Genomic DNA, 21,221 nt, shown 5'->3' with positions numbered 1-21,221 from the left:
GAAGCCAAGAACTCAGAAAGATTCAAAAAAAGACTGGATGTTTATAGGGGTATCAAGAATATCCAGAATTATTGTAATTAATTAAAATTTTGGAAGGGATAGTAAACCTCACGGTTCAACAATTAAATCAATCTCTAACTGAAACCAGGATTATATTTATTGTGGATAGCAGATTATCCCACATCTTCCCACTGTGGGATTCTCACACCTTCCTCTGAAACATCTTGTGCCGACAACTGTCAGACAGGATACTGGACTAGATGAACCTCGGGTCTGATTCTGTCAGGCAATTTCTATGTCCCTCTCAAAAAGTAATCTTTATGCCCAGCAATTTTCATACTCTCCCTCACAGATGTCTGTGACTGAAAAAAAGAACATACTGACCTTTCTGTCTTTTCTGTCTTTCTTTGTTAGTATCGCAAGATGTGCTTTTGGGCAGATCAAAGGAATCAAGGATAATCAGGGATAATCAAAGGAATCAAGGATAATCAGTCACGATAGAAGATCTTTTATTGGACCAACTTCTGTTCGTGAGAGAGAAAAACTTTTGAGCTTTCACAGAAGTCCAGACCTGAAGAAGAGCTCGGTGTAAGCTTGAAAGCTTGTCTCTCTCACCAACAGAAATTGGTTCAATAAAAGATATTACTTCACCCACCTTGTCTCTCTAATATCCTGGGACTGACACGACTCCAACAACACAGCGTACAAGATAGAAAATAGCAGACAGGAGCAGCAGATGGACTGGGGGAAGGAAGGCGAAAATGCAAGCGAGCTCTACTAAAAATGGTTGAGGGCAGCTGGTTGTTCCTTGGGAAATCTCTCACTGAAGCACTGTACAGAAGTATTAACATTTTTCACATCATATCTTTTCCTTCAGGATTTAAACTGATTGCTTGTGAGTGTCAAGAAGGATTTCTCCTTTAATGTACAGTTCTGCATAACTGTCTGTGTATTAAATATGCAATATGACATGAGAGAGAAGGTGGGTCCTCTGAAATATCAGGTACTGGCCACTGCCAGGGGCAAGATACCATACTAGATGTTTATTCTAGCATGGTAAATCCTAGGGCCCTGATTCTCCACTTATCCGAGCTGCACTCAGATGGAATGGAGGAGCTGCCACAGACAGTGGGGTTTGGTATGATAATTCAGAGTTGCCTAGGCCTGGCTTGAGTTAGTGCTCCACAAGAGCAGCACTCACTTCACTAACTGCAAAAAGTCCCTGGGGTGTTAGGACAGTAGAGGACTGGGTACCTACCTCAGAGCTCAACTCAACCACAAATTCCCCCCTCCCCATCCTGCTCACTCCTCACCCCCCATCATCTTACATGGAGGGTGGAAAAGTTAATAATATAGAAAGCAGCAGCACTGTCATCACCAGATTTAAATCTCTGGAGAGTTCCCCTCAAGGACCATCTCTGGCCACTTTAAGCTTATGCAAAGTGGCCTTAGCAAACCAGAGAACATTGCCTTATGATCTTTTGTTAATTAGTCTGATACTAGGTTATTTTGGTTAGTTAATACTGCTGTTTTACAAATATACAAAGAGTTTCATAAGAATGTATTCATTTGTGTAAAACTAAAACATCCAAATACCTAGAGAGATGTATGGAACACACTTATTGCATAATTTTTTAGATCCTCATCAGAATAAACTGAATCCAGATAGAGAAATTATATTTTACAAGCATGAACAACAAATGGGATAGTCATACATCTTGCTCAAATTACATAAAGCATGTTCGAAACTACCGAAAAATATTGTAGGTATCAAACACTGTTATCCATTTTTATTGTCAAATAAAATGTTTACAAATAATGCCCACTACATTTTTGACACATCCCATCATTACCTTTTTCCTCTTCTGAAAGCTCCTCTATGGGCTCCAGCATATGCACCAAGAGTGCCTTTTCTAATAATGAGGAAAAATAGGAATAGCAGACAAACAGGATAGAAAACGGTCAAGATCAAGGTCCAAAAGGGGAAAGTTATGCAAAAGAATGTATGGAGATGTCATTTTTGCTTTTTTTCCCCCGACTGCTGATAACCTACCTCACAGATCCAAAAACGGAGAGCCCTATTCAATGTGACTGTTCATAGTAGCAAACATTACATTTGGTAGGATAGGGACTTAATACAATAATCATTTAATTTCTGATTGAGCTGCTTTTTAATTTAGATGTTACAATTGCCAAGTATAAAATGCACTGCAACAATGTAACAAAGTTTATTTGCAGCTGATATGCTAGTAAGGGTTTACAAAAAGAAAACGTAAATATAGTCCAAACACAGAAGTCCTCAAAAACATAATGCGAAAAATGTATAAATGAGTATAGTTAATTAAACTGGAGAAATATTAATTTGCCAGTGTGCACGTCCAAAGGGGGAAGAAGTTTTACAGACAAATGCAAAAAGACAAGGGTTGCAATCATGGCCCCATTGAAATCAGTGACAAAACTCACATTGACTTCTGTGTAGCCAGGATCTCACCCAGGGTCCCTGCCTCAAGGAGTTTATAAAGTGACCTCATTTCCTCTGCTGAACATGGAGCTCCCACAACACACTGAAGTGATTCTTCCAAAGATGGACAGATTTCCCTTGCATCCTCCTGCCTATGAAAAGTTTTACACAAATTAGGCCAGGTCACAGGATTTTTTTTTAAATATTATAGATTTAAAAAGATTAAATTTTCTAATTTCATAAGAGAAGTAGAAAGGCACGGAAATATAGTCTATAAAATATGAATATTCACACTGCATTAAGTTCTTACTTAAACAAAAATGAGAACCTCTGTTTTCCCATTCTTAATAGTCAAAAGATAGAGTAATTAAGTATTTATCTTAACAGGTTTTGCTGTATTTGCTTATATTTTGGTATCAGTGCATGGAGGGTTTTTTTTGTTTTTTTTTAACAGGTATTCATTTAGGGGAAAATCTGCCCCTGTCTCCACAAAAGGTCCCCTGGCACCAGAACTGGTTGTTCCACTGCATAAGTGGGGGCAGTGGAAGAGGAGAGCTGCACTTTAAGGCAAATATCCCCATTTCCTCATGGTTCCTGCATATCAGGGAGCAGAGGGCAGATGGAGATATGCTAAAACATAGGTGGGCAAGGGGGAAGGGTGTGACTCAGGTCCTAGGAGACACATCTATTACACAGACCCTCCAAACCTCTCTCTGTGGAGGGGCTGGGTGAGTTGCTGTACAGGCTTCTGAAGATGCTTTAATAAGGTAACTACTCTTCCCATGCTCCCTAACTCTAGGGATGTGTCCAGCCCCTGACCTGGTTACTCACAAAGAGTACTAGATTAAGATTTACCCCTTAATTTGGCTCCCATATAATCTGCAACAAATCACAAGTGCTGAGAAAGCTTCTTACCTACTGTATTGCCACAGGATGAGAATGCGATTCTCTAGATAGTATACTTCACAAGACCACTTAAAAGCAAAACTCTGCTGAGAGATTGCTTGGCCAGAAGCCTACTTTGCTGGCTAGCACTTGTTGGAATCTGCTACTGAGCTAGTTACTATGTAATTGGATTAAAATGTCCTCATAACGTTTATACTTTCCTTAAATGCAATCTGCTTAAGTGTTTCATGTCATCATGGCACAATGCCTTATTAGGCAGTTAGACCGTAACAGGAAATCCCAATTCCCAGCATCCAGGGTTTAAAATAATCTGCCACTCCACCTTATGGCTACCTGTTTCTCCCTCTCAGTATACTAGAATAGCTTTGAAGTTAAAATCAACAATATATGCAATAGTAACAGTGGTGAAAGCCATAAACCTAACTGTGCTATCCATCGCATCTTTGATCATTCATTGCTGACACCAGAGATCAAACCCTGCATGGTGGTGGAGTGGAGGAGTGGGGGTGGAGAGTGGAGGACGAAACAAAAACACAACAACAACAAAAAAACCAAAACAAACCGAAAAGTATTTCTCCTAGTGAGATAAGCTCTCCTTTGGACACTGGTGTGCACATGTTTTAAGAAAAAAAAGCAAATTCTTTATTACATAAACATAGAATCCAATATAAGAAAACACAAGTTGACCTGCAATTTGGCCTTCTAACAAATGGGTGTGGAGATCAGCCTGCTCACAAATGTTTCCTCTCTGATTACCAAAGAGAAACAAAGTTACCTTGGTCCCCTCTGAGTGCCTGATTGGGCCCCTCAGCTCCACATATTTACTCACTCAGACCCAGTACATCTATGTGAAATCTAAAGAAAGGGCTAACTGTATGATTGCTGGGAATAATGTAGTGTCTCTAAACCAGGTCTCACACCCTGGCACAAACTCTTTCCCTCAAAAATCATAAATATTTGTTGGATAAGCATTTGAATTAATCAGCGTCCCCATCTCCACCCCATCACAATAAATATGCCTCTTAATTAAATACAGTTTTGATTGTTATAAGTAAGGCATCTCTTGCTAAAAAAAACAAAACAAAAAACAACCAACCTTTCCTGCACAAAAATAAAATAGTCAAACCCCACCATATCACCTAAGAAAAAAGGAGGAGGATTTTGCAGTATTCCCTGAAGTGAAAAAAAAAACAGCCTCTTTTGGAATCATGGGTAAAGCAAGATGCAGAATCAAAGACCCTCCCCACCACTGAAAATGTCCTGTTGCTATAACCCCACCCGATTTTAAATCTGTAGCCTATCAGGAAGAGCATTCCAAGATAATTTCAGTGCACAAGATGGAACATAGAGAGGCAGTCTCAGAGAACAATAAATTACACTATGCTAAGCTTTGCAGATCACTTTGAAGAAACTGGAAGTCAGTTCAGTTGACAGAATATCAACATAATACGCTCCCAGAGAGAAGCACCTCTTCATTCGGCCATATCCTGCACTAGTTGAAGCTTCTGATTGGTCTCACAATTGAGTACATTTCAGTAATCCAAATGTGTGGATGTTGGTCACAAATGTATGGATAACTGCAGTGAGGTTTGCATCTAAAAATAAGATTATAATTTCTCCCAAGTAAAGAACATAAAAGGACTCTTATCTGTTTCTTCTTGGAAATCCAGAAACTAGCTGGGATCCAACAGGGCTTCTACACTGCAAACTGTGTTAACATAACTTCCTCCACTGAGGGAGAAGAAAATCAAAGCTGAAAAATATAAGTAGCATAAAAAAAAGTAGCCAATATGATTCTTTGAAAGATCTATATTTCACGGATTAGAATGAGCTTTCTGATTCAGCATCCAAAAATGCAGATGAATCCCACAATGGAATTTTTTCTAAATAACACCTCAAGACACAGACCAAAATAAAATCAACCTTTAGGGATACAAGTAGTTTAGAAAGAGGTGAACTGAACCTCTAGAAAATTCTGCCAGAAAAAAAAAATAAAGCCCATTATTCAACTAAAGAAAAATTTAGAACATAAAATCAGATGGAAATTCTGAGTAGTCTGCTGAATAGGCGGTTATTGAAAACTGATCATTTCCAGAAGAAAATCAGATGTGGGAATGAAAAGTTAGCAGTCACAATTGAAATCCTAACTTTTGAAAATGTCTCTCTCTCTGGTTGAATCCAGAGCTAAAGACTCCTGCTTTTAGCACATATTGGCTTTGAAAGTTTTTTGAAACCTCATACTGATTATCAGGGATTATTAGGAAAAAAACTGAAAGATCTATTTTTAGACTCAAAGAATTCATCATATGAAGGACATTGCAGTTTTGCACAAACTAACTGTAGCTCATAACGACTTGCACAAACTAACTGTAAACTAACTAAAATTATAACTAATTGCAATTTGTACAAACTAACCTCCATAATAAGTGAGCACTATGATCACTGGTAGATGGTCTTCTGTGATTATATCAAAATGCAAGAGTACACCTGCTCTTGATGACTTCTAGAACCATGTAACTGTATTCCTTTGTGTCCTCCCAACTGTTCTCCTTTGCAACTTTTTTTATTATTTAATTTCATTTTATTTTATTTTGCAGGAGTTACCAGATATAAAGGATGCCTAAGTTTCTTCATTGGACAGTTACCATTAAAAGAAAAATAGACGCATGTTTCAGAGGAATAAATACCAAGGGGAGAGAGGAGTTATTTAAGTTAAGCACCAATGTGGACACGAACAAATGGATATTAACTGGCCATCAACAAGTTTAGGCTTGAAATTAGGCAAAGGTTTCTAACCATCAGAGGAGTGAAGTTCTGGAACAGCCTTGCAACAGGAGCAGTGTGGGCAAAAAAAACCTCAAGACTCCTATAAATTCCAGCTGTTGCAGTGGGTCAAAGTGGACTTTTGGGTATTTAGTTGTAGACCTAGTTGTAGGAATAGATTTATAGTCTTTCATGATTCTCTAAAGGTGCCAGTGAAGGTATGTGCTTAGAGCAAACAATCATCTAGATACGGAAATAACATAATGCCTTGTTTGTGAAGGTGCGTCATTAACACAAAAAGGACCTTTGAGAACACCCTAGGTGCCAAAGATAGACTGAATGGGAGCACTTTGTATTGAAAATTATCTTGACCCAGAGTGAACCTTAGGAACCTCCTGCGGGATGGGTGGATTATGAGATGAAAGTAATTGTCTTGTAGATCAAGGGCTGAGAACCTGTCCCCCAGTCAAGAGATGGGTTTACTGCTGCCACGGTAACCATCTTGAAACGTTGTATTTTTACAAATTTGTTGAGTGCCCTGAGATCCAGAATGGGTCTTCAACCACCATTCTTTTTCTGTATTTGTCCACCTTTTTGCACATCAGGGAATATTGTGGTTGGTGTCTGCCATATAGTTTTCACCAGATCAAGCAGAACCTCATTGATGGGGAGTGCAATCTTTGCTGATGAAGACATCTGCAGGATGTCTAGCAATTTATGCTGTGACTCTGACTTCTTCAAGTGGGATTTGCAGGAAATCCACTCCCTCTTAAAGAGATCTTGAAATTGCTTGAAGTTGTCTGCAGTAGTTGGTGGGGGAGGCATGACTGTGTCATCAGGAGATGAAGAAATGTTGGTCACCGGAGTATCTCCTCCTGTTCCTCAAAGGACCCCTCTTGAGGATCAGGAGATCTGGCTATTCAAGCTGAAGGAGTTCGCCTTCCTTTATCCCTTTGGGTGATGCTAGAGGTCCTCGAAAACTATTATCTATATGCTGCCCCAGCGTCCCAGTATGGCCACTGAGGTGGTGAAAAGGGCATGGGTGGGGGCATCGAAGGGTATCCATATTAACTGGGTGGGTGTCTCTTCTACTCTGGTGGTAGACTGAAGGTACCTGAGTTTCTTCATGGCTAGCTCCCTGGTGTTGTAATGGAGAACCTTGGACAGAGAGTTAGTATAGGTGATCCCCATCATTTTCCTTGTAGTTGCCTGACAGGGTGGAAGAATCATGGATGGTGGAGTAGAATGTCTCAGTACTGCATGTAAGTCCAGGGACCTAGGCGTATTCATATCACAGTTATGTTGGTGCCTACTAAGGGTGATTCAGGCATCTCCAAGACCATCAAGTCTTTGGGGAACCAAAATTCCTGTGATACCAGAACAGTTGAAATGGAGAGATTCCATCGGTACCGCTAGCCCTCTGCGTTCTGAAGAATGGCCAGCAAATCTCGCCATAGCCTTTTCCGGTACAGGTGTACTTGGTACCAATTGTCTACGAGACTCCATCAGTGCCATTCTAGAGGCAGCAAATGCAGCAAGAATGGCCATCACTGACAGAAATAGCTTCCCGACAGGAAAGGCAGCATTTAAACTCAGGAGAGCCAGGCTTTCCCCTTTTTAGGGTTCACTTCTCAAACGAAAAGAACTAGGGGAAGCTAATTTACACTCAGGAGATTTAAAAAAAAAATTGCATGTAGAATAGTTAAGAAATGAAAAGAGAAGAAGGAATTATTAACATTGACTAACAGAAGTTTTATTATTACTATGGAAAATGAGTACAAAAAACCACTAAGAATCTCTGTCAGTGGGCTCTGCTAAGACTACGCACCTCAGGCCAGGGCAGTGGAGAAGGAGCTGAGGGCGGTTTGCCCTCACAGTGCTATATAGCACCAAAGCAGAGCATGAGACTGGGAGAGGGCATGTATGGGCTAAACAGACACTGCTACCAAAAATCTCTAATCTGAGGCACGGGGACATGAAGACACCTAGAGTGGAGCAATCATAGGAACACTACTTGAAGAAGAACCAGGGAAAGTTAAATCTGTGGCAGGTCTTGGTGCTTTTATGACAAAAGGAGAGGTGAGGTGGAATATGAGAGGATTCTAAAGCTTTAAATGATGGTTACATGAAATTGTAGGTTCAAATGGTATCCTGTATAAAATGTACACCAGGAATAAGGCCCAGCTCATTTTTGCCCAAGTGAATTATTGCAAGCTCCGGTAGATCACAACCAGCTAAGATACTGCAGAGTGGACAAAACATGAGGCCAGTGAAGGCCACCTGTCTCCACCCAATCAGCCTGTGGCAGTAATCCCCACGTCATGATGTATTCCTTGTTCTCCTGCAAATTTCTGTAACTTTGTGACCCAGGAATCACCCAGAAACCACACACTGACAACCCTGGCAGCATATTTCCCTGAGCAGTCAAGGTACCTGCACTATCAGTTCCAAAACTGAGCACTAAGTGTCTGGAAACACCACATTAATCGGCCCTGAGATCAGGATGTAGCCACTTGTGGCCTGCCCCACCAGGGACTAGTAAAATATATATTTTCCTCAAACAACCCATCCAAGGCTTATCTACCACCCTTCCTTATTGCCTGCCCTCTCTGCAGCCGCAACCCCTGTGCCCTGCCCCTGTCCCATCCTGCCCCGCCCCCCAACTTCAGTTCCTTCCCACCTGATATAACAAATATTTTGGATAGATTGGCAGCTGACTATATTGCTGAGTTCTCAGTAAACATCCTCATACAATAAAAACATATTATATTATAATAGAGACTATTTGTAGCAAGAAACATTAGTTATTAAATCTTTACTGTATAGCTGTACAAAGGTTTGGACAAGAAACATCAATGAAGGGGTGCTCACTAGGGGCAATGGCATCAGCACATACACTTGAATACCCAGCCAGGCATAAAGTGGCTGTACAGAAGCCATCTCACGTTTTTTTTTCTTTGTTGAGGCATGTGCAGGGTAATCCTTCCAGACTACACATCTATACAAGTGAATACATTCTTAAATACAATTCACAATTTGGGTGCCCCAAAGGCTTAGTGGGTGCCAGGCACTACTTTGGGAAAAATTGACAGATTGAGACCATTTCAACCCATATCACAGCTATAGAGTGATCTCCAGTTCTGTGCAAAAAAACAAAACCACCACTAGAAATTTTTTGAAAAATGTCTATTTTTTGGAAGGAAGCAGGGGAGTCTTATATCTCCACAACCCCTAGCTCAAAGAACCCAAATTTGGGTGGCTGATCTTGCCCTGAACCTTCCTAAGGCACACCAAATTTCAAAGGAATCTGATTAAGCATGTTGAAATTAGAGGGCTTAAACAGGTCAACCTTTAACCAGAGTTGAAACACACACCCTTAACTATAGTGGCACATGTAGTGGCAATGTAATTAAAAGACAGTCCTTGCCATATGTTCTAGCCAAATTCAAAATGAAAAGAAAGTATAAAACCTGAAAACTCTTTTGTTGTAAACTGACACTGTTGGTGAATGTAATATATTCAGAACTCACTCCTTTAGCCTTGTTCTGATGTGTACCTCTGCTCTGACACATCACTCTTTTAGGGATCCCCTATCACATCTGATGTCAATAAGCAATCTGTCCAAGTTAGAGAATCATAAACTACCGATTAGGTAAATCAGTTTAGCTCCATAACAATTCAGGATTGTCATAACACCTCACCACTTATGCACAGTAAAATAAACATGTTTAATTATGTCTCCATTATTTCACACATACAAATCAAATTTCACAAAGGGGTGTCAGCTGCAGACTGTGATGCATGCATATTTTAAATAGATAAACTGTATATCAATTCACTTCTCATGTGCAATATGTGATTTCTTAGAAGTCTAATTATATGCTTAAAATTTGATTACAGTTAAACCTAAATATGTCAAATGCACATGTTTTCAATGATTAAGTGCAAGTCAGAGTTACTTTTTAAGTTTTTAGTGTATCAACTAATAAATGCATTGGTAGAGAAAGAGAGAGACTCTACAGCCTAGTAGTTAGGGAACTCACCTGGGATTTGGGAGAACCAAATTCAAGTCCATGCTCAAAATGAATATTTAATTACTTATACAAAGTGAAACAGATCCAGCAACAGAGACTGAGAAAGGTCCACCCAAGAATACCCAATAGCCTGGTGGTTAGGGCACTCACCTGGGATATGGGCTCAAGTCCCTGCTCTGCTCATTACAATCCAGGAGCATGCCCCTAATCACCAAGCTATTAGCTATAATTAGGGGTCTACTTAAATTGCAGAGAAATCACACATTTTTTGTGGGTTCGTCATGGCATAAACAGCAAATTCCACAGATGTGTTACACATGCATGAAATATGCTACTTATGCCATAAGCAAACCGTGAAAAATGTGTGATTTCTCCACAGCATTTCTCAAACTGAGGATCCTGAACCAAAAGTGGGCGGCAAGCTTATTGTACAGGGGTCACCATATTGCCACTCTCACTTCTGTGCTGCCTTCAGAGTTGGGTGACCGGAAAGCAGCAGCTGCTGGCCAGTTGCCCAGCTCTGAAGGCAGCGCCACCACCAGCAGCAGGGACGGCTCTACAAATTTGGCCGCCCCAAGCAGTCATGCCCGGGAGGCGCTCCCGAGCCACGGGAGCAGCGGACCTCCCGCGGGCATGACTGCGGAGGGTCCGCTGGTCGCACGGCTCGGCTGGACCTCCCGCAGCTGCGGGCGGTTCGCTGGTCCGGCGGCTCTGGTTGAGCTGCCGCAGTCATGCCTGCGGGAGGTCCAGCCGAGCTGCGGGACCAGCGAACCGTCCGCAGTCATGCCTGCGGGAGGTCCACTGGAGCCGCCGGCCGAGCATCCCCTCCGCAGTCATGCCTGCGGCAGGTCCGCTGCTCCCGGGGCTCCGGTGGACCTCCCGCAGGCATGACTGCGGCAGGTCCGCCGGCCCAGCCTGCTGCCCCCCCGGGAAAGGGCCGCCCCAGGCGGGTGCTTGCCCCGCTGGGCTCTGGAGCCGGCCCTGACCAGCAGCAACGGAGGAGTAAGGGTGGCAATACCATACCATGCCACCCTTACTTCGGTGCTGCTGGTGGTGGCAGCGCTGCCTTCAGATCTGCCACCAGGAAAGTGGCAGCTGCTGACTGGGTGCCCACCTCTGAAGGCACCAGGGGGAGGTAGCCAGAGAGTAGCAGCTGCTGGCCAGATGCCCAGCTCTGAAGGCAGAGCTGCTGCCAGCAGCATCGGAGAAGTAAGGATGGCCTGGTATGGTATTGCTACCCTTACTGCTGTGCTGCTGCTAGCGGTGGCACTGCCCCCAGTGTTGGGTGCCCAGCCAGCAGCTGCCACTCTCTGGCTACCCAGCTCTGAAGGCAGCACAGAAGTAAGGGTGGCAATACCATGACCCCCCTACAATAGGCTTGCGACCCCCTTGTGGGTTGGGATTCCCAGTTTGCACTTTTGTATACTTTTACCCTATAGTATAAGCAGATTTCACAGAGGAGACCAGATTTCACGGTCTGTGATGCAGTTTTCATGTCTGCAAATTTGTTAGACCCCTAGCTATGATGGGAGCTCTCCCTCTCTCTTGTTTTTCCACAAGAAAGGTCTGGATTTTGCATGCTAGGGGATAGGCTGACCTGCCTTATGTGCCTAACTCCAAGAACTGGCTCATGGCTCAAGTGGAGGGTAGCACTTCCCTTCAGCTTTTCAGACACTTAAGGCCCAGATCAATAGCAGTAAGGTGCCTAAACACCTTTGAGGATCTGGACCTAAGCCTCACCCCTTTCCTCTGCATTTAACTCATGTCTAATTTAGGTGGTTCCCCACTCAGCTTGCTGGCTTTTGATGATCCCTTCCGCAGGCACCTAACTGTGCCCATGCATTGTATGGGGAGTCTGAGTGCCGCACCTAGGGCTTAGGTGTTGCAACACTCAGTGAAGTTCTTCTGTGGATTTAGCCCTAAATGCATGTCACTTTTCAAAATGAGGTTTTGGCACTTTTAAAATTTTATCCAAGATTACACTTTCCCAGAAGTAATTCTATCAAAAAAAAAAAAAAAAAAGTAACAGTCTGGGTATTACAGATGTGGGAAACTGCTTTGATAGGAATATGATAGATCTTCTGATTTCCAAATGGCCTAATTAAAAAAAACAATAGTATTTATTCAAATTGCTAGGAAACTAAGACATTTTCAGAATGGCATTAGATGAAGCTCCATTACACCTTTGGTTATACAGCTAGATCCCATGAAAATCTTTGAAAAGTTAGGGGAAGGCTCTAGTTTCCACTAGCCTTTATGAGCCGAAATTTGGAATGTTAATGATAAAAAAAAATGCAGAAGGGAGGAAAGTAGAGGGAGAGACAGAGAGAGACCTGCAGAGATAAATAAAATAATCATCAGCAAAATCATGCAAAGTCAGCACTCTCATTGAGGTTTCATTAGTAAACAACATTGAACTTTCTGTATACTGACAAAAAGCAATCTTTTTCTATGTTGAGAAGTGTTATAAAATGCAATAGCATCCACAACAAGAGCAGAGAAATGAGAATTTAATCACTGAAACTGCAGATGTAAATGAGCAATTCAGAGAACTAAAAGAAAATTCTCCTACTGCAGATGAAAAAGGGAAAAAAATAGAATAGTTAAAATAATGCTTTACACTGTGAACGCTGTGGAGCTATACCTGAAGAAGCACACCCTCTTGACAACACCAGATCACTGAACTGTGATTCCATATCTAAACTACTTTATACTTTCCTTCCCCTTCCCATCTTGGTGTATAAGAAGTTGTCTGAGTATAAAAAGATAGAAAACTTATAAATATGTTTTTATTATTACTTTGCCATTCCATCTAAAAAATGTATTTCACTAAATTATTGCCAGCTATAGATTAGTAATAAATGTTACTTTAATATTATTTGAACACTACTACTTTCTAATACATAAAAAGCCCTTTAAGGTTACTTAATTTGTTATTTCCAGTCACAGCATATATATTCAAATCAATACATTAATTTCAAGTCTCTAAGGAAAAGGATAAATGGACACAAATCAGACATTAGGAATGGCAATATACAAAAACCTGTAGGAGAACACTTCAACCTCCCTGGCCACACAATAGCAGATCTTAAGGTGGCCATCCTACAGCAAAAAAACTTTAGGACCAGACTTCAAAGAGAAACTGCTGAGCTCCAGTTCATCTGCAAATTTGACACCATCAGCTCAGGACTAAACAAAGACTGTGAATGGCTTGCCAATTACAGAACCAGTTTCTCCACCCTTGGTTTTCACACTTCAACTGCTAGAACAGGGCCTCATCCTCCCTGATTGATCTAACCTCGTTATCTCTAGCTTGCTTCTTGCTTGCTTATATATCCCTGCCCCAGGAAATTTCCACCACTTGCATCCGAAGAAGTGGGTATTCACCCACGAAAGCTCATGCTGCAAAACGTCTGTTAGTCTATAAGGTGCCACAGGATTCTTTGCTGCTTTTACATTAATTTCAGTTTCTCATTCCTGATTTAAGTTGTCTAAAGCTTCCATAACATGTGAAATCTTTTTTCCATTCTCTATTTTTGGATACCTCTGAACTTAAACTTTTATTGTCAAGCAAGAAAAATTATAGAAGCTTCTCTAAGAGGTATTAAATTTCCTCTCTCTGTGGTGTTTCTTACGAAGCTCTGTTTAGAAATAAAACTTAACAATTTTAGATTTTTTTTCAAAATTCATTCACACTGCATGCATAGTAATATTCATAATACATAAAAACCTAACACAACACCCACAACTCTATCACTTTACTATTTGAAATATTATTTAGAAAAGAATCTTATTGATCACTGAAGATTTCTAGCTACCACGGTAACGGTATTAGTCATTGTTTTGAAAGTTGAGACCCAATGGAAGCTATTTTGATATTCTCAACAACAAAATATTGATTTTGTTTAAAAAGAAAAAAATTAAAGCAATAAGACATGATACAGTACGATGATACAGTCTTAGACAATATCACTGCACTCAGAGTAGGATGATTGAATACGTCAATGTAGATGTTTTCCTGTATTGGACATCAGAATATTGTGGGCTATTAAACCAAAATATTGACCTACAGTATGCAAAGACAATTATCCCAACAGAAGAGTTCTAGCTTCCTGATTATTTCTGTCGTATTTTCCCTCTAACTAATGACTGAAACCACATACAAAATATATTTTTTTCCAAGACTTACAACAAACAAACCACTTCACACACACTCTTTAGGCAAACACCAGTTTGTTCACTGTTAGTCTAATAGAAAGTCACAATTTTGCTTCCCCTCCACTGTTAGTTCTGATGATCAGTTGGAAAAACAAATTACATATGTAACCCGCAAAGAGATTACATAGATTCCTGGCGCTCTGTCTGATGGCAGCTCAGGGAGGAGGAGCGAAGGCAAACTCAGAGTCTGCCCGGAAACCATCAGGGAGTGAGATGCCCCTCCCAAGGAATTCAGGAGTGGGCAGAAGCCATTTTGGAGAGGCTGGAGCCAGGCAGGGGAAGGGCAGGACTGGCTGTGTGGGGAGCTGGTGAGTCCCAAGTCTGCAAGCAGGGTTCCCCCTGAGAACTGGCCTGTAGGGACCTGACTGCAGATCCCCCAGCTGGGTTTTCCTTCCCCACGGATGATTCCCAATTGGTAGCGTTTGCTGGGAAATTTCCCCAGCCAGGATGGGTTCACCTCCAGCTCCTTAGGTGAGACTAGTCATCACATGGTCAGCTCTGCTAGTCCAGGGAAGCTGCCTGCTGAGTGTGTGACTGGAGGCTGGGCTAGGAGGCTACAGTTTGGATGTTATGGTAGTTGTATAACCTACACCTTAAGCCCTGCACCCCTTTGTGGTGAGGGGAAATCCTGGGACCAACGCAGCCTGATTCCTGCCTCAGGAGGATCCCTGCCAGCAGACAGCAGCCCCTGGAATCGTCCAGCATCATCTTCAAACCTGAAGATCATTCATGGAGTTCGTGAGTGCACCGTCTTTAGTTAGTTAGTCCGGGAATTTGTTTTGGGGACCCTCTACTCCCTGAACTGTGTCCTCAAGCCAGGGAGTAAGGGTTTGAGGATTTTATAACTTGCTGCTTATTACACCTGTGGAGGGATTCACCACCTCCTCCCACTTGTCAGTCCTTTGGGCTGTACTGAACCCAGTCAGCCACACTGCTACACCTCTGCAGAGAATTGTATAGGTCATCAGGGGCCCCAGCAAAGTACGTGTACCAACAGGACACTAATTTTACACTTGTTACATCAAGTCACGGGTATTTTCAGTGTGGGCACCGGTGACCCTAAAAATAGTGTTTCACCCTGTTATGTTGTATTTGTTGCCTGTTTAATATAATTATTCTGTTGAATATATTTTTATGTGTTGTGTTATTTCTTGGAAGTCTCCAACAATCTGACAAGTAAGTGGGGATTAGTCTGTAGTCAGAATTTTCCGCCCAAGCTGCCCTGGTGACCCTGCCAGGAAGCAGCGAGGGGAGTGGAGGCACCGCCAAATAATTTCATAGCAAAAAAGAAAAAAGATTCACCCTGCTGAGTGGATGGCGGGATACAAAAGAACCCAGACCTGCTCATCAAAACCTGTAAGCGGATTGCCATTAAAAGAGGTAACCAGGTGGAGAGGGGTGCTACACATAGAATACACCAGGAAGGTAAAAATCATCCATCTTGTGGGAATCACTCTCAAAGCACTGTCGGTTTTTATACCTACCCACCTCCACAGTGTCCCTTTACATGTATTTTAAAACAATGTTTAATGTGAGAATTAAAGCATAGTTAATTAAATTGTATTCTCCACTGAATTTAAGTATTGTCATAGAAATGATCCCACAGATAATAAATTGTGAAGACTGAGTATTAGATTTACATGTACTGAAACTGAGTCTATTACAGAACTCACCATGTGTGTCTTGTAGACTTGATTTAGGTTCTACAACATGCTGTGCTGGAGCATTCACTAAAACAGCACAAAAGAAAGAAGCTAACAACAAAGGTCTTACAGTCAACAATAACAGATGTATACATTCAAACATAGCAGATATTTACTTATACAGTAGAACCTCAGAGTTACAAACACCAGAGTTACGAACTGACCACTCAACCACACATTCATTTGGAACCAGAAATATGCAATCAGGCAGCAGCAGAGACCAAAGGAAAATAAAAAAAGCAAATACAGTACAGTGCTGTGTTAAATGTAGACTACTAAAAAAATAAAGGGAAAGCAGCATTTTTCTTCTGTATAGTAAAGTGTCAAAGTTGTATTAAGTCAATGTTCAGCTGTAAACTTTTGAAAGAACAACCATAATGTTTTGTTTAGTTACGAACATTTCAGTGTTACGAACAACCTACGTGCCCAAAGTGTTTGTAACTCTGAGGTTCTACAGTAGCACATTTATAAATTAATTACGGAACATATTTCAAGGGAAAGACAACATTTTATACCAACAGAGTTTCCAAAATAGTAAAAGGTTGCTTTACTAAGGAATTGAAATGACAGTATTATCTAGTTGCTGGAGATGGAAGAGGTAAGCCTGAAATCCTGCTCTGCCACTTAGTTGTAGGCGTAAACCTGGGCAAGTCATTTAACCTGTTTTTGTCTAATCTAATTTTTGTTTTCTAATCTGTGAAATGCTTCCTATAATAGCATAGTTTGTCCCTTGTGACAGCAGTGAGGGCCCAGGGCCAACTGATTCTAATACATAGCTCCTTTAAGAACAGGTAGTTCCAGGAAAGCTCCCCAGACCAAGATGGGAATGGTGGCCAGAAGCCATGCCGATGAGTGTTATTAAAGCTCTTAGCTCAGTTAAAAGCAAGCCTGGAGTCAGGAGAAGATTGCAGGGAGGATCTCCGATGGTGAACCATGATGATGGTGGGCTATGAAACCCTACCAGGATTCAAGTACAACCCCAAGAAGGCTGGGCTGTGGAGACTCTGCCCCAAGGGAAGGAAGAATTTGAGTCCAGGGACCAGGGCTAGGAAAAGATGCCAATAGACAGCCAACAATAAAACTATTTAAGCTAAAATATTTTTAAAACCCAAACCAAAAGCTGTAAAATAATTTACATTTTTAAAATTATTAAATGCCATGCTTTCGTATCTCCTCCCTTCAAGCGTTCAGCTTTGTGTCTTGTCAAACCTTAAGGGTGCAAATCTGTGCAGGTTTGACACACAACAGAAAAGAGGCAAAGAGCCAGCAGCACTGACAAAATATGAAGTACAGTTAAACTGCAAGTGCTGATTTGATTTTTAAAATAAAGTTTGTGAAGTATCAATTTGTAATGTACTGTACCATATGTACTAGGATAACTATATTTTAGCATTTTATATTAGGACAACTGAACCAAAATGTTAGACTCAGAAGTAGAATCAACCTAATTTATAGCCTTTTGTTGTAGCCTGCACTTACCATTGTGTGGTTTGATGCTTACTAGTGATTTTGTGGACAATTCTTTTATCTGAAACAGAAAAATTTACAATAAGGTTAGGACACAGTTAGAAATGGATGCCATAAGACTGAATAAAATAATTGTCTTAAAATACAAAGCCTCAAATGAAAATTAAATGAAATTATAAAGACTAACAAAATTTCCACTATTGCCAAAAACCAGGATGACAGGAATGATTATTTAAAATGCTACACAGATGAAGAAATTTTGTTTTCATTGGACTCCGCCTCATTCAGCACTCAAGCTGAATAGTGCTCAGTGAATGACGACCCGGCAATGTGGGAAGGTCTCAGAGCTCACACTCCAGCCCAAGCCCAGAAATCTACACAGCAATGAAACAGCCCCATAGCCCGAGCCCCATGAGCCCAATTTGGGTGGCATGGGCCAGCTGGGGTTTTTTCTCTGCTATGTAGACATACCTTGTATGCCATTTGCCTATGCAATAAAATAGGCAAGGTTCCTAGGGGTGCCTGTATCATTTACTACATTATACTATCATTTACTACATGCTGTATTTCCAGCTTCTGCAGTGGGGCTTGAAGTCCAGCCCCAGTCCAAAGCACTTAAGCACATGTTTAATTTTAAGTGTGTGAAAAGTCCCACTGACTTCCTCTGGTCCCCAATCATACTCACTACACAATTTAGCCTCAGTCGCCACCCAGCCTATGCAACGAACAAAGACGTGGTTCTTCAGAAAAACATTTAGATAATCATTAAGGTTAAGATTCTGTCACAGGTATTTTAATAAAAGTCAAGGAAAGGTCGCAGGAAATAAACAACAATTCACAGAAGCCTGAGGTCTGTCCCTGACTTTTACTAAAAAAATCCTGGTGTGGGGGGGACTAACAGTTGGAGCACTGTCGGGGGCTGAGCTTCAGAGCTGCTCCAGCATCATGACTGCTCCTGCAGCAGTGGCTGACTGCCACTGTGGGAGCCACGATCGGACGGACGTGCAGATGGGGCAGGTAAACACACCGGCCTGGACTGCCAGGGGCTTTCCCTACACAAGCGGCAACCCCTGTTTGAGAAACCCTGATTTAGAGCTATTTGCTAGACAACAGTAGAACACGGCGTCCTGCATAATTTTTTCACCCAACAAACCAGGGCTATAAATGAATGTTTCTGAAATATGTCTTATGTCTATTTCTTTCTAGTCAAATCTCATTTAATTTCATCATAAAGGTTAGTTATATCCATTTAAATTCATCATCACATTCTTTTATAAACCCATTCTGATTCTGATCAATCTGTATTTACAAAAGTGCTCTTATTTTGTCCCTAGTAAATTTCCTGGTAGAGAGTCAGACTTGAACTTTTTAACTTCTCAATATTTTCCTTGATCCTTTTAAAATATTGGTATCATGTTCAGTTCTCTTTAGTCCCTTATCCTATTTCCAGTGATGATTTCCAAATTCTTAATGCTACTTTTTAATTCACTTGATATCTTCCTGTAAAATATGCTACCGTATTCATTTTCCTACTGACACATTCTTCCATCCTTGGCACATCCAACCCATCAAAGGTCTCAACTCATAGTGTGTCACCTGAATGGTACCTCCTTTCATGATCTATCCAGTCTAACTTCCAGTTTCTCTCAGCAATCTCATCTGCTGTTCAAGCCCTTCCACTTTGAGGAACTTGGACCTTCATAGTTGCCTTTCAAAAATGGAGCCTTGAGATCCTTTGAGACATTTTATAAACCAGGTAATGCTGATTTCCTTTGGAGATGTCACTTTTCTTGTACAGAGTTTGTCTGAGCCTAAGTACTCTTCTACGTCTCCTTCTCTGAATATACTATTTAATTGTATTTTATATATTGCTCAGTAGGTTTCTGACTCTCAGCTGTAATTTTTTGTTATGGAAGATGATTTAAGAGTTTCTACTTGCTAACCAGACACACAAATCTTGGCCTCATTTGTGCAAAGACTTACGCATGCGCTTAAAATTAACTACTTTCTGAAGTCTGCAAAATCAGACTCTTGTTGATAAGCACATACACTTTAACACATAGATACATTAATATATTTTAAAAGCCAGAAGGGACCATTATGATGATCTAGACTGATCTCCTGCATAACACAGGCCATACAACCTCACTCAGTAATTTCTGCATCAAGCCCATAAACTGTTTGAACTATATTATCTCTTTTAGAAATATATCCAGTCTCCATTAAAAGATGTGACGTGATGCAGAATCCATCACATTCCTAGGTTAGCTGTTTCAATGATTAATTATCCTCATGGTCAAAAAATTGTGCCTTATTTCTAGTCTGAATTTGTCTAGCTTCAGATTCTAGCCATTAGATCTCGTTATGCCTTTTTCTCATAAATTAGAGCAGTGTCTACTCTCAGAAATCTCTTCCAATGTAGATACTTGTAGACCATGACCAAGTCAACTCTTAACCTTCGCTTGGATAAATTAAATAGACTGAGCTTAAGTCTCTCACTGTGAAGTATGTTTTCCAGCCCTCAAATCACTACTGTTGATCCTTCCTGAGCCCTTTCCAATTCAATAAATCTATGAATGGAATTATCTGATGTGGTTGACTGCAACAACAGATTGAATTTGATGATCCAGGCAGACCCTTTTAGAAGTATGGCCATCAAAACTGGACACAGTATTCCAGTAATGATCTCACCAATGCCACTTACAGAGGTAATACCACCAATTCAAGTTTTAGAAGAATGTTGATTTATGAAAATTGGAAATTTATCCACAGATTACAGTATTTTTTTTTAAATCTCCTCTCATGCCCCCAAGGTTTTAGATACCCAAGAATACTTTATAAAACAGACCTGCTGTTTTTGAGAAATAATCAGCTCGTTCTGTTCCTGAAGCCTCTGCCCTAACTCCTCTATCCTTTTCTTATAGAAGATGTTACTTGCATTTAGATCCTCTGTCATTGATGATTTAAGCTTCTCAATCTGTGACAGTAGCTAGAAAACAAACCGTTGAAAAGTAACTAATTGTAAATATTACATAAAATTAGGGTTGTTGATTCATCACAGTTAACTTACGTGATTAACTAAAAAAATTATTTGTGATTTAATCACGATTAATCATAGTTTTAATCACACTGTTAAACAATAGAATACCAATTGCAATGAAATTAAATATTTTGGATGTTTTTCTACATTTTCATATATATTATATTCTGTGTTGTAATTGAAATCAAAGTGTATAGTATTTTTTATTACAAATATTTGCACTGTAAAAATGATAAACAAAAGAAATAGTATTTTTCAATTCACCTCATACAAGGACTGTAGTGCAATTTCTTTACTGTGAAAGTGCAACTTACAAATGTGGATTTTTTTTTGCTACATAACTGCACTGAAAAACAATGTAAAACTTTAGAGCCTACAAGTCCATTCAGCCAATCACTAAGACAAACAAGTTTGTTTACATGTACGGGAGATAATGCTGCCCTCTTCTTATTTACAATGTCACCAGAAAGTGAGAACAGGCATTTCCATGGCACTTTTGTAGCTAGCACTGCAAGGTATTTAAGTGCCAGATATGCTATGCCACATTACTATGCTCCTTCATGTTTCGGCCTCTATACCAGAGGACAAGCTTCCATGTTGATGACGCTTGTTAAAAAAATAATACGTTA

The 21,221-nt window shown here is 40.7% G+C and overlaps 1 protein-coding gene across 7 annotated transcripts in view; it reads right to left on the bottom strand.

The window, feature by feature from the left end:
• DZIP1 (DAZ interacting zinc finger protein 1) overlaps positions 1-21,221 on the bottom strand; it is an 81,581-nt gene that overhangs the window by 21,917 nt on the left and 38,443 nt on the right. For 6 of the 7 annotated variants that reach the window (XM_045009759.1, XM_045009769.1, XM_045009727.1 and 3 more), the window contains 3 exons: positions 20,401-20,541; positions 17,565-17,613; positions 16,056-16,112 (listed from right to left, as the gene is read on the bottom strand). In XM_045009759.1, the coding sequence (XP_044865694.1) occupies positions 16,056-16,112; positions 17,565-17,613; positions 20,401-20,541 (247 nt within the window). The remainder of the gene's footprint in view (positions 1-16,055; positions 16,113-17,564; positions 17,614-20,400; positions 20,542-21,221) is intronic. The other variant, XM_045009745.1, reaches the window with a different exon arrangement.

Source organism: Mauremys mutica, chromosome 1, assembly GCF_020497125.1.
Source record: "Mauremys mutica isolate MM-2020 ecotype Southern chromosome 1, ASM2049712v1, whole genome shotgun sequence".
Taxonomy (NCBI): Eukaryota; Metazoa; Chordata; order Testudines; family Geoemydidae; genus Mauremys; species Mauremys mutica.
The sequence above is the reverse complement of the archived record's forward strand: the minus strand, read 5'-3'. Positions and strand labels throughout refer to the sequence as shown.